We start from the raw sequence: 12,121 nt of genomic DNA on the forward strand, positions 1-12,121 counted from the left end.
GGCGTGTTTTTGCTTTGGTAAACTGTACATCTGGGTTTTTAAGCCGTGACAAAAGAAAAGGACTTTGGCCTGATCGTTACTCCTTTAGTAACCACAGATAGCGTCAGTATTTAATTTAATACATTTAACCAATACCTCCACCAAGGTTAGATGGTTTTATTCAAGTATAAACTGTTCAGTATGAGTGACTGGGTTTATATGTGCCAAACTTAAATACAGGGAAATTTAAATTGAGACAACTGAAAAAAAAATGCTTGGAAAATTGATCCATTAGGAGATGTTAATTATCCTATCACAAAATTTCACATATGGTTCAGTGTCGATCTAAACAGAGCTGTGTCCTTAAAAGGGCTGCTTTCTGGGGTATTTTCTACCCTGGTAATAGTACTGGTTCCCAGAAAACTACCTTTTAAGATAAGGTTATATGAAAGTTCAAATCAAAGTTATTATTTCATTTGGACATCAAAATTATTAACGATACTTGTACCAATAGCCACAGTACATAGTTTAAAAAAAAACAACTGGTTTATAGTCAGTCTGATAAAACAAAGCCAACTGGCATTTTCTACCTTCTGAGCATCCTCATGGTGAGCATAGTTGACAAACCCAAACCCTCTTGATTGGCCCTTCTCGTCCTTCATCACTCGCACACTGAGGGTCCTCCCTGAAGGTAAATGGGTTAAAGATCTACCAATAATAAAACACATTGCTCTGGCAGATCCAGTCATCAAGAAGAATCTGAATTTCCTTACCAAAAGCAGAAAAAACCTCCTTCAGTTTCTCATCAGTGAAGTCCTCTCCAAAGTTCTTGATGTAGACATTGGTAAACTTCATAGCTTTGGAGCCAAACTCAACTTCCCTTTCCTTGCGAGACTTGAAGTGGCCAACAAACCTGGAGACAAAGCCAAGAAACCCAACCAGACAACAAATTAAATATGACAAAAATATGTCAGATTTACATTTACAACATTTTTAATCATGCTGAGGTTGGATTATGGTTCAGTATTGACATTTTGTGGCATCTAGACCAACTTGTATTAGATTCAATTCAAAACATAATCCAAAGATTTTAAAATGTGGATTGGATTATTTACATTGAATACAGATTGTTTAATAAATTTGATAACTTTGTTTATAAAATCTTGAAATAAAACTGTCAATGATTTTGTTTGTTTTGTTTTTTAACAACTTTTAAATCTTAAAATTAAGCATGATTTCTGGATACCCAATTTCCACACTTTTCCCACAAACTTCAGCATACTTTACTATATTATTTTTAGGTGACAAATCAACAATGCATAATTGTGAAGTGGAAGAAAAATAATGAATGGTTAAAAAGTACCATTACTTGTATTCAGGCATCTTCAATACCCCTAAATAAAAGCTAGTGCAAGTGCGATGCCTTGTCATGTGCGATAAAATTGTTAGACATAAAATGCATAAAAGACACAGAAATCTGCTAAATACTTGTGATTCAATTTATTATTAAATTAAAGTGAAAGAAAAAAAAAGACAGGTTAATGAAAAAAATACAATCTGCTACAGCTAAAAAAAAATTCCATTTTATGATTTGTCTGTGAAAATCATGCAAATAAATATTTTTAAAAATCGTTGTCTGCATCAATCACCTATGTTGGCAGACTTATTTTGTGCCATTTGTGAACACTGGTCAGGGCCATACAGAACCGTACTTTGGACATCCCTGTCTTGCAGTCTGACTCACCACTAGTGATAATTGCAGCACAAGGTGTTTGAACACTGCATTTACTGAAGAGAGTAGATTTTAATTTAGAAGAATTTTAAAAAGTATTCATCACTTTCCTTCCACCTCTTAGTTACCCACTAGTTTGTGTTTAGGTCTCGCATAAAATCCCAATAAAATACAAGGATTTTGGTTGTAATGGCAAAATGTAACAAACAATATCTCACTACAACACTTAATACTTCAGCTTCAGAATTAATATGGTTTAATTAAAGTTTGTGCATCAGTTTTACCTTCATGACTAATTAAAATACAAACATGAACAACAAACCTAGACAAAGATCCTACCTATTTGCTGACCTAAGCTGGGAGAACTGACATTTTTCCCACAGGAAACGGTCCTTTGGGTTGACAATACCAGATTCCTTTTTACCCATCTTTTGACTGAGCAAACAACAACAACAAAAAGACACATGGAGAAGTCATCTGCAAAAAGTCTTTCTTTAAAAAAGCAGCACAATTAAAATCTGCTCACTTCTTTGCCTGGCCTCAGGTTTAGACAAAGGGCTCATGTGACTAATCTAGTCACACATATGACAAAGTCTTTGGAGAACAATCACCTTTTTCTCCTTGATTGCACTGGTGCGCCTAACTTTTTGCATTTCTGTTAAACTGTCTTCCATGCTCTCATTCAAGGTAAAACACCACCAATCAAAACGTCCCTTAGATATGACACTTTCTACTCGTACAGTAAGGTGATTATTTGTCTCTCCAGCCACAGGTGAATTTGAACCTCATCTCTATGCGTATTAATTCAACCTAACCATACGACATCATCCAATGACAGATTTTCACTAAGTGAATTATGGATGAGAAGTGAATAGAATCCCAACTACTCTATATCTACAACTTATATTTCTTTAATGCACCATGGATGGTATTGAAATACATATTGTATTGACTACAAGGGAAAAGCACCCAACGTTAGAGGATTGCTCTGGCGTTGGTAGCGCTATGCATCTTCTTTAGACCACAAAAGGTACACATTGTGACCTTTTTAGGTCACAATGTGAACATTTTGGCAACTCTGTATAGCCCAGCTTACGGGCCTCAGACACACACACATAAAAAAAAAAGACTGCCAAAATGATGTACAACAACCAGCCTGGCTGGTAACAGCATCTCAAAAGGCACTCAAATCATTCCTGAAGCAGCACCACTAGAAAGAGAGAGGACAGAAACTGTGAGAACTTAGGTGCACTTCAGTATTGTTGTGGTGCAGCTCACTGAAAAAGAAAGTTAAGTGCCACCAGTGCAACAAGTGAGTCTATAGCCCTCAGATGGACTTATTTGCAAAAAGCAGTTTCAGTGAAAGTTTACTCACACTTTCCTGTCATTCAGAAGCATCCCATTCATTGTTTCAATGGCCCGATTTGCAGCCTCCTGAGTCTCAAAGTGAACAAAGCCATAGCCTTTTGATCCCTTCTCATCACAGACAACCTACAAAAATCCAGATAGTTTGAGTCATGCTAACAAAAGAAAATTTATACAACAATTTTCAAAGAAAAAAAAAAAAAAAGGCCTACCTTGCAGGATAAAATATTGCCAAAGGCAGAGAAGGTATCATACAGCGCCTTGTTGTCAATGGACTCATCCATGTTCTTGATAAAGATGTTTCCCACACCGGACTTCCTGAGACCTGGGTCACGCTGAGACCACATTATCCGAATGGGTCGACCCTTAATGACGTCATAGTTCATCGTATCTAAGGCACACTCCGCTAAAAATAATTTTAAAAAAATTAAAACATGAAGGAAGAAGCATCAAAAATAAGCCACAACTACACATCAAATGCAATACTGTACTCTCTAGCAAAGGTTTTCTAATCTACAGTCTGTCTTTGCTCAGTTTAACAAAATAATTAAGGGCATCCATGTATTAAAGCATAAAAACAAGATTTCTGATGAATATTCATATTTTCTTTAAGTTATTATACATCCAGGGGATTTTGAATCAACATCCAGCTGTGTTTATTCACATTTCTGTAGATATGGATTAGCAAGTCCATCACCCTGCAACTTTTAGATGCATCATTTCTTAAATGAATGCCTCATTATCATGCCTATGCAGCACTGATGATATGCTGATGAAGGAATTTGGCTATAAATAGCTAAAGCAGGTAAATCTCATAAAATACAGAAACAGCAATATGAAAAATAGTATAAATATAACTTCTTTGCTAAAATATTTAATTGTGCCACTGTTTTGCAACAATAAAGGTGGATGTACCGTCAGCTGGCTGCTGGAAGTTTATATAGGCGTATCCTAGGGATCTGCGGGTGATGATGTCCCGGCACACGCGGATCGACATGATGGGTCCAGCAGGAGAAAACTTCTGATACAGCATGGCTTCTGTAACATCAGGGTGCAGGTCCCCGACATACAAAGAGGCCAGAGGATACGCTGGACCACTGCCATTCATGTTGCGTACCAGCTGGATGAAAAATTAGTAGGGGGTTATAGAGAGTAGAACGCATTGCTAGTTTACTTTAGGGAAACTATTGCATGTTTTACTTCTACTTCAGTATTTCGTAACCTTACACTCAGTGACATTTTCACACCTGCCATTTCTAAATTAGGTTTGTTCAAACATTTGAGTGGTTCCAAATAGAGATTATCTTAGCAAAAGGAAAACTAATTTCATCTAATGTAAATTATGAAAACTGGGAGTTGTGCTTCGCTTAGAAGACAAATATAGTACAGGTGGACCTCAAGCTGGAGCGTCTCCATAAATGTCAATTTTGGTCATTTGAAACAATAAGAGATGCTCACACTGAAGATGCATTCATCATTACATTTCACACATTTATTTCTGCTAATTTGGGCCATTAAGGAAGAGCTGCAGTCTTGACAGGAATGTGAAGAAAACCTTATTTAACTTTTTTAAGTAGAAGCACTTAAAAAGTTAAATAAGGTGAACACCTTGATTAGTCAGTGCTTCGGGAGGAAACATCTCACAGATGTGTTCAGGACGTGGGGAACAACTGTTATATTTCTTATATTAAGCCACTCCTAAATCTCAAGATGTCAGAGGGGGGAAAAAGGATGTGAATGTTGCTCGGTTGTCTAAAGTCTGCTTTTGAGATAAAAATAAGTTTTGCATTGCACTTGGAAGTTAAGGCCCAGGAAACTAGAGGAAGAGCAAAAAAGCACAGAACCCAAGTTTTGCTTAAACTTGTCTAGTTTAAAAAGTTTCCACACTGAGTGGAAACTTTAAACAAGCATGTTTAGTTTAAAGTCTGTGTGAAGACTTTAAACATGACACTGGTTTATGCAGCAACAGTGGCTGCTTGTGTGAAGCCACTGTTTTTTCTAAAGTCCAAACTCGGCAAAGATTTCTACCACAAGATCTTACATCACCTCATACTTTCCATCGAAGATTACCTTTATGGAGATGCTAGACGTGGCATCTGCACACACTGTCAAACACACCAATATCAGGTTTATTAAATATATCACTGTAGTTGATTAATAAGCAAAATGGTCTTACCCAATAACTCATAGTTTACTTAATTGTTTTTGTTTAATGAATGAGATATTTCTAAAACTTATATTACCACAATGTGTAGATGTTTTAATTTGCTACATTTTTAAAATATAGAACTAATACATATTTTAAAACAATGAGACAAATTTCCGACCATACCATCCACTGAAAACATGTCAGAGCAGCAACTTTAAGAACATGCCTTGAATAGCATAATATTATTATGGATTAAGACAAATATTATGCCAATTCAGAATACAGACTGTTTTTCATCTAGTAGTGGATATTTCATACCAACCATGTATTCATTCTAGGGATGCACCAGTAAATTAGCCCCAATTTTCTTAATTTTGGTAGATTGGTGGATACATGTAAAGACAATCTTATCAACCACTGTCCTTTTTTGCTCTGCTGTGAGAGAGGTTTGTCTGACAGACCTACTCACCAGTTCATGTCTGCACGTTTGACAATGGTCACCCCACTGTTGCCAGCTCAGTTAATTTCTTGCTATATTTAGCAACATTTCAAACACTAAAAATTTAGGAATTGGCGGCCAGGCTTCTTAAAAATCAATAGACCAAAAAACTGCAATCGGTGCACCTACAGCGACCGATCTCCTCCTGAATCCATTCTGCTGCATTGATGTAGTAATTCATGCAGGACCAGATAGTTAGTGCATATAGCAGCACAGACACATCCTTTCAAAGAGCCAACATTTCGGTATTGATATCCTTTGTTCAATTTGGCTTATGATTCCTAAATATAAAGTTTTTATTGTGAGCCTTAATCAAAATAAAACTATGTCTCTGTGTTAAGTGGAAGCTTAAAACAGAGTAATCTAGATCTATAAACTTTTTTTTTTTTTTACTGAATTGCTGGAACAAATTAACTTGACTATATTCTCACTTATGTAGACACCTCGGTATAAATTAAATCTAAAGCGAATTCACAAAGATTTGTTGAATGGAGCCTTTTTTCCCCACTCAAAATTAGAAACGTTTTGGTAACATTAGGAGGATTTCACATTAAAACGTAGAGCGCTAAAGAAGCAATCTGATACTCCGTAGTAGTTAAACAGTGGAAAGAAGATTTCCAGCTTAAATGTTGATAAAACTATTCTCTTAACATAAAAACGGGGAAGAAAAGACATTTAAAAATTTTATGATGTAGCTAACGGTACAAGCAACAATCATAGAAAAAACATTAAGCTAAAACAGTCGTTAGCTAAATTTCGTTACCCCGCGTGCGCATCACGCACTGAAAGAAACTAGCAAGGTTCTACAAATAAATACAGCTTAACGTTACAAACTAGATAAACTTACATTTAAAACGAGGATGTCTTTTTATTCAGCGCAGCAGTTTGTGAACACTTTCCACGTGAACCTCAGCTTGTTTTGATTTAATTAGCATCTCCGAACACCTGCACGCTTGCTCCGCGCAATGTAATTTCAATTAAGACGTGAGAAGGCACCGACAGAAAGGACGTCACATTCCGCGATAAAAACTAGATCTTAGCTTAGTAATAAAAATACATGCAGTTGAACGAGTCCATATATTTAAAGCCACGTTTGATACATTTAAAAAAATTAACAGGACTTTGTGAACAGAAATAAAGACGTAATTTGCCTCTTATCTTAAACGAAACTTTATTTCACTGAATGGTCTTTGACACTTTCCTATTTCTTACATGTATAGTGAAACTAGAATGGTTTTAAGATACATAAACACAAAGCTAGAATTACACCAACCATTGTTTATCTCCATTTCATCACTGCTTTTTTAATAGCTATTCTAAATTTTCACAACCACGTGTGTGCACTGGGTAATAGACTGTTACAGAAGCAAATTTTAGCCATAAGACTTGTCAGTAAAAACAAAGCAAGTAAATACCTGATATACAGACAGGCTTCGTTCCACATTCACTAACTGCATTTTCATCAAGCAAAATAATGAACTGACATAATTTTTTTATTTTTTTTTTCCCCCCAACAAAAGATTTCAATTTATTGGAGCATTGTCAGAGTAAACAGACCGCCAGCTATAACGTGGAATGGTGTCTTCAACTACAGTAATGTGGAATGTAGTGGTGATACATGGTATTGTGACACTGAGCTTCTTTTCACCTTCTAAAACCTGATTTTTAGAGGCAATTATTCCCACCAGCTATCTTTAACAGCCGAGAGATTCACCTGGGTAAAAACTGAGGTCAGGGTTTATATTTTTGTGGTCTAACTCGTTCTATGAGATTTTAAACAAGCAGATGCTGCTACCTTAAAAGGAAAAAAAATGCAGGAGGCTGCAAGAGAAAGCCAGGCACAAAAGCTTTTTTGGAGAAAACAACCGCTTTAAGAGGAATATTTTGCAAGCAGGGTTGATACAGTGTGGCAAGACATTTTCAATTAACATCAATAAAAGGTTACTTTAGGTTTTACATACAGATGATAGTCAATCTTGCAAAATACATGGAACCACATTTACGCATACAATTTTCATTGTACTGAGATCAAGCAGCACCAGAACAGTGAGAAAACTACAATGACAATCTATACTTAGTTCAAAAAACAATAAGGAGCACTGCTGTTTTCAAGATGCCTAATAATGTGGAATGTCTTATGTCTGAACAAACCTATTATGACAATTTACGGGGTCCCTTAGAACTTGAAAACTGAATTTGTGAACATGATCAAGGAATATTACACCAAGATGTCAGTGTCACAATACAGCCTGCCTCCTTTCTGTATGAGCCCACAGCAGAATTGCAGTTAACTGAATATAGGATCGTACGTGTCTGGAACAAAAACAAAAGAAAAATAAAAAAAATAAAAAAAATATTTTGACGGTTGTGAAGCAAATGGAAAGCCTACCATCACAGTGTTTGGTGGAAATCAACTGCCAGTTTAATTACCATACAATAAAACCTGTAAATATCATGAGGAATCACAAATAAGAAAAGTAACAAAAAAAAAAAGGGATGAAAAATGCACACCAAACTAGCTGGGACAAAGGAAGTTGGAAGGACGATTCGAATTCACAACACCCCCCTCCCCCCCAGAAACACACACGCGCGCAATCATTTCACACTCGCTCGCACTTTCACGCTCACTACATACAGACCTACACACGAAGCTGACAAAAACAACAGCAACATGGACTCACTAATCAATACAACATGTTTCCACAAAGTGACTGAATCTGCTAACAACTGAAAATTACCCTGTCACCTCACAGTGAACTGAGAGGGGTAAACTAGTTGGTCAGGAGCAATTCAGGCTGCTTGTCATACAGAAGTGGGAGGGGCTGATGGAGTGGAGGGGGGGATGTATATAAGCTGTCTGTGTTTAAGATAAGAGTGTAGGTGGATTAACAGTGCAATTCCATTAGTTTTCCCCATCTCCGGTCTCTCCCTCATCTGCCTGGTTTTCTGATGTCCACAGCTGAGGAAAGAAAGCAAGAGAAAAGTTATAGTAATATTTGTCAGGAAAGACATCAAGATCACACAGGATATCCCAAATATGGAACTCACAGTCAGGTTGTCCCTTAGTAGTTGCATGATCAGGGTGCTGTCTTTGTAAGAGTCCTCGTTCAAAGTGTCGAGTTCAGCAATTGCTTCATCAAATGCCTGATAGAACAAAAAAATTAAAAAATCCACAAAAACAAAACTTAGACTTCCACAAATAGCTGGTCTAAATTCCTCTGATTTATATACCATCTCCAAAATGTAAAATTTAAAACTGATCGTCAATCAGTTTGCCATAGTCTTACATAAAATAAAAGACTAGAAGTAGATTGTTATTAGGGTTTGGCACATACCGTCTTAGCCAGGCTACAGGCCTTGTCCGGGTTGTTGAGGATTTCATAATAGAAGACTGAGAAGTTGAGGGCCAGGCCAAGCCTAATGGGGTGTGTTGGCTGCATCTCCCCCTTGCTAATGTCAAAAGCTTGCTGGTACGCCTGCTGGGAGTTATCCACTGTATCTGTATTAGCAGAAAAAAAAATGAAATTGTCGATTATTCACAAACTTTTAAAGTAGACCTGAGAGCAGCAAAAAAAAGCAAAGAAACTAATATGCTGTCTAAGCACAATACTTTAAAAAGTTTACATAAAAAACATCTCAAACGCTAATGTAGTATGCAACTCAAGTTATGAGACGTTTTGTGTTTTCCTTTGATTTCTGTTAAGGAAATATTACCAAAGTAAAAAAGTGACTGAATTTTGAAGCAGAAAAGATTCTGTTAAAAGAAATGTTCCAGTTTGACAAAAAATGCAATTGTTTTGTTGAAACAGACTTTTGAGAATCAGGATTTTCATGAGTGTTTTAATCATCTTTCAAATCCCTATTTTTCAAGTCAGGTTAAACATTCTTACACATAGCAATGTTGAAATAATATAATTACCCTTCTTAGACTCCCCAGATGCAACCTCAGAAAGGTATCTATAATAGTCGCCTTTCATCTTCAGGTAGAACACCTTGCTCTCAGCAGCAGATGCGTTGGCAATGAGATAGTTGTCCAGTAGCCCCTGAAAACAATACATGAGATAACCAGTTTAGAAACATCCCCTTGAACACAAGAAAGGGCACAGTTCTCACAATTAAACGCTTACAAGCACATCATGGCAGATTTCTTGCAGTTCAGCTTCTATCTTCTCCCGGTATTCACGTGCCATCTGCTGTTTTTTGTCATTGCCCTCAGTCTTCTGCTCGATGCTGGAAATTACACGCCAGGACGAACGACGTGCCCCAACCACATTCTTGTAGGCCACAGAGAGAAGGTTACGCTCCTCATTCGACAGCTCTGCGCCTTGCTCTGTCACTGACTTCATGGCTGCAGCCATGTCATCGTAGCGCTCAGCCTGCTCAGCAAGCTTGGCCTTCTGTACCAGGTCGTTCTTATCCATTTTCTAGACTGGAAAAAAAGAAGAGGTAATGTCAAGAGCTAGATATGGGAACAGTACACATGGGTAATCATATTTTAAGGTGGACAGTTCACATTTCTATGGAATAATTATAACTTTCTGTTGAAATTAAAACAATTTGCTAACTCTATAATTGTAGAAATCATTATGTTATACAGAAATGATGTATAAGTTTGAACTGGGCCCCCTGGCAACTGGGTCAGCCATACACATCACTAGCTAAGGTTTAGCTGTTAGCTCGTTCGTAGCGCTCCCCAAACTTGACTCTTCTCTTACATCCCTAACCTGATGTCTGCTCACTCGTCAACATGCACAAGTGTAAGGTGCTTATATTTAACACTCGTGACTGTTTTATTGGGCCAATATATTTCAAATTAATCCCCCAATCTACAAAACCAACCGAAGCTTTCCCGAGTCAGCCTTTAATGCCCTCCCCTGAGGTTGCTAGTAGCGCTAGCGGGCTGCCGTATTTAATGGCCCAATATTAACACTATTTTGACAAATACGCCAGAAGTGGTTTAAGTTTTCTATTAGATTACATTTAAGGGTGTGTCCTTAATTGACTAGAGAACGCGCAGAGAGCTAATCTGTCGTGATAACGCAAAGCGAATGGAGAAGCTAACAGTTGGCTAGCTACCGTCGCCTGGCTGCCGCTGCCTTTCGCTAGGCCAGTGGAGAAAATTTCCACGGCCACGTTAAATTATTTAAAACAAGAACGGGACAGCAATGATTCTTCTTGTGGAACTGTTAAACCAGACGAGAACAAATCGTGGCAATTCGGTGAGCTGCGTGAACGTTTTAACGTATTTTCCCCAGCTGTAAGACTCGGCCCGCCCAGGCTGCCGAGCCTGTCAGAACAAAGTGTCATGGAATCCGACCGTCGGTTAGCAGCTAGCCTAGCCTCTCGGTTATGATGGCTTCTCAACAGGATCCAGCCGCACACGATGAAAAACAGCTCTTCTCCCGCCGAATTACCAATGAAAAGGTAGTGCTATCGTGCGATTTTCAGACGCGCTAGGTAATTACACTTACAAAATTGGTGACTTTTTATCCTGCTTTTTTTGTCGTTTTTTTCACTCTCTGGACGATTCAGCCTCCGTCCTCCGTCTCGCTCAGCGTTCAGGGCAGTACCACTTCCGCTACACTGGCACTTCTGTTTCCTCCTTTCTCACCACACATCTGCCTTACGTAATGCAGGCGCCGCTTTTCTGCCGAAGATAAAACATCGTTTACGAAGACTAAGTTAACTTATTTCCGTTTCAAAACGAGTAAATTAGCCTGTATGTATGTTTTTAATGTTTTCATACTTCTTATATAATCTGTAATAGATCTTCTAGGCCTCGTACTGAGATAGAACTGATTTCTAACTTCAGAGTGTGATTGCAAAATTTCTCTAAGCATGAAAGTTTGTTCAAATCCACATAATTAAAGTCTGTATGTTATTAAATTAGACTCTTCTCTCTTCTCCTAAAGCGTCACCATAGCGAACATATCATGTGACTCTATTTAGTACTGTCTTCTGCATCCTCTATCCAAGGTGTCCAACCTGCTCTAAAGCCGCAGATGGCTTTTTGGGCACCATACAATGGCTCTTAACTTTAGCTAAAAATGATAAAGAGTCAAGTTAATGCTTTTAAATATAGATATAATAACAAATGCGGCTTTTTGCAGATTTTCAGGTTTTTCCTTGAATAATTTAATTGAAATTTCATGACATATTGGCACTAAAAGTACCAATATTTTTACTTTTGTTCCAATTTTCTTGCCATAAAGTTGAAAGCAATGTGCTCTTTCATAAATATCAAGATCCCATGGAAGAAGAAGTATCCATCCTGTTTTTGCAAAACATAAAAATAGAAATAAAATGGTGGTATGCATATCATTCATGATAAACAGCAGTTTCAAATACTTCCTACAGAGTAAGTACCTAGTTAAGCTATGAACCTAATTTGATGTTA

General features: G+C 37.4%; 2 protein-coding genes across 5 annotated transcripts in view; both read right to left on the reverse strand.

Moving 5' to 3' along the window:
- The window catches only part of LOC106935437 (embryonic polyadenylate-binding protein-like), a 17,172-nt gene extending 10,031 nt beyond the window's left edge, over window positions 1-7,141 (reverse strand). For 2 of the 4 annotated variants that reach the window (XM_015015897.1, XM_015015896.1), the window contains exons 1-7: window positions 6,572-7,141; window positions 3,992-4,196; window positions 3,289-3,482; window positions 3,087-3,202; window positions 2,051-2,146; window positions 753-892; window positions 570-664 (exon numbers count right to left, since the gene is read on the reverse strand). In XM_015015897.1, coding sequence (XP_014871383.1) covers window positions 570-664; window positions 753-892; window positions 2,051-2,146; window positions 3,087-3,202; window positions 3,289-3,482; window positions 3,992-4,184 — 834 coding nt within the window. In that variant the 5' untranslated portion in view covers window positions 4,185-4,196; window positions 6,572-7,141. The remainder of the gene's footprint in view (window positions 1-569; window positions 665-752; window positions 893-2,050; window positions 2,147-3,086; window positions 3,203-3,288; window positions 3,483-3,991; window positions 4,197-6,571) is intronic. The other 2 variants (XM_015015899.1, XM_015015898.1) reach the window with 1 other exon arrangement.
- Window positions 7,142-8,553: 1,412 nt separating this feature from the next.
- Window positions 8,554-11,310, reverse strand: LOC106935438 (14-3-3 protein beta/alpha-1-like). The gene is made up of 6 exons (XM_015015900.1): window positions 11,196-11,310; window positions 9,852-10,153; window positions 9,644-9,767; window positions 9,060-9,223; window positions 8,773-8,868; window positions 8,554-8,683 (listed from the first exon to the last, which is right to left on the reverse strand). Exons 2-6 carry the CDS (start codon window positions 10,143-10,145, stop codon window positions 8,627-8,629), a joined length of 735 nt encoding a protein of 244 aa, XP_014871386.1. The 5' UTR covers window positions 10,146-10,153; window positions 11,196-11,310; the 3' UTR covers window positions 8,554-8,626.
- Window positions 11,311-12,121: the final 811 nt, after the last annotated feature.

Source organism: Poecilia latipinna, unplaced genomic scaffold (assembly GCF_001443285.1).
Source record: "Poecilia latipinna isolate Pla-1442-1.1 unplaced genomic scaffold, P_latipinna-1.0 Scaffold1964, whole genome shotgun sequence".
NCBI lineage: Eukaryota > Metazoa > Chordata > Actinopteri > Cyprinodontiformes > Poeciliidae > Poecilia > Poecilia latipinna.

Coding starts and splice junctions, on each gene's coding strand:
- LOC106935438 (XM_015015900.1), bottom strand. CDS start 10,145: ATGGATAAGAACGACCTGGTACAGAAGGCCAAGCTTGCTGAGCAGGCT. Junction 9,768..9,851: donor AAATCTGCCATGATGTGCTT/GTAAGCGTTTAA, acceptor TATTGTTTTCAG/GGGCTACTGGACAACTATCT. Junction 9,224..9,643: donor ATCTGGGGAGTCTAAGAAGG/GTAATTATATTA, acceptor CTGCTAATACAG/ATACAGTGGATAACTCCCAG.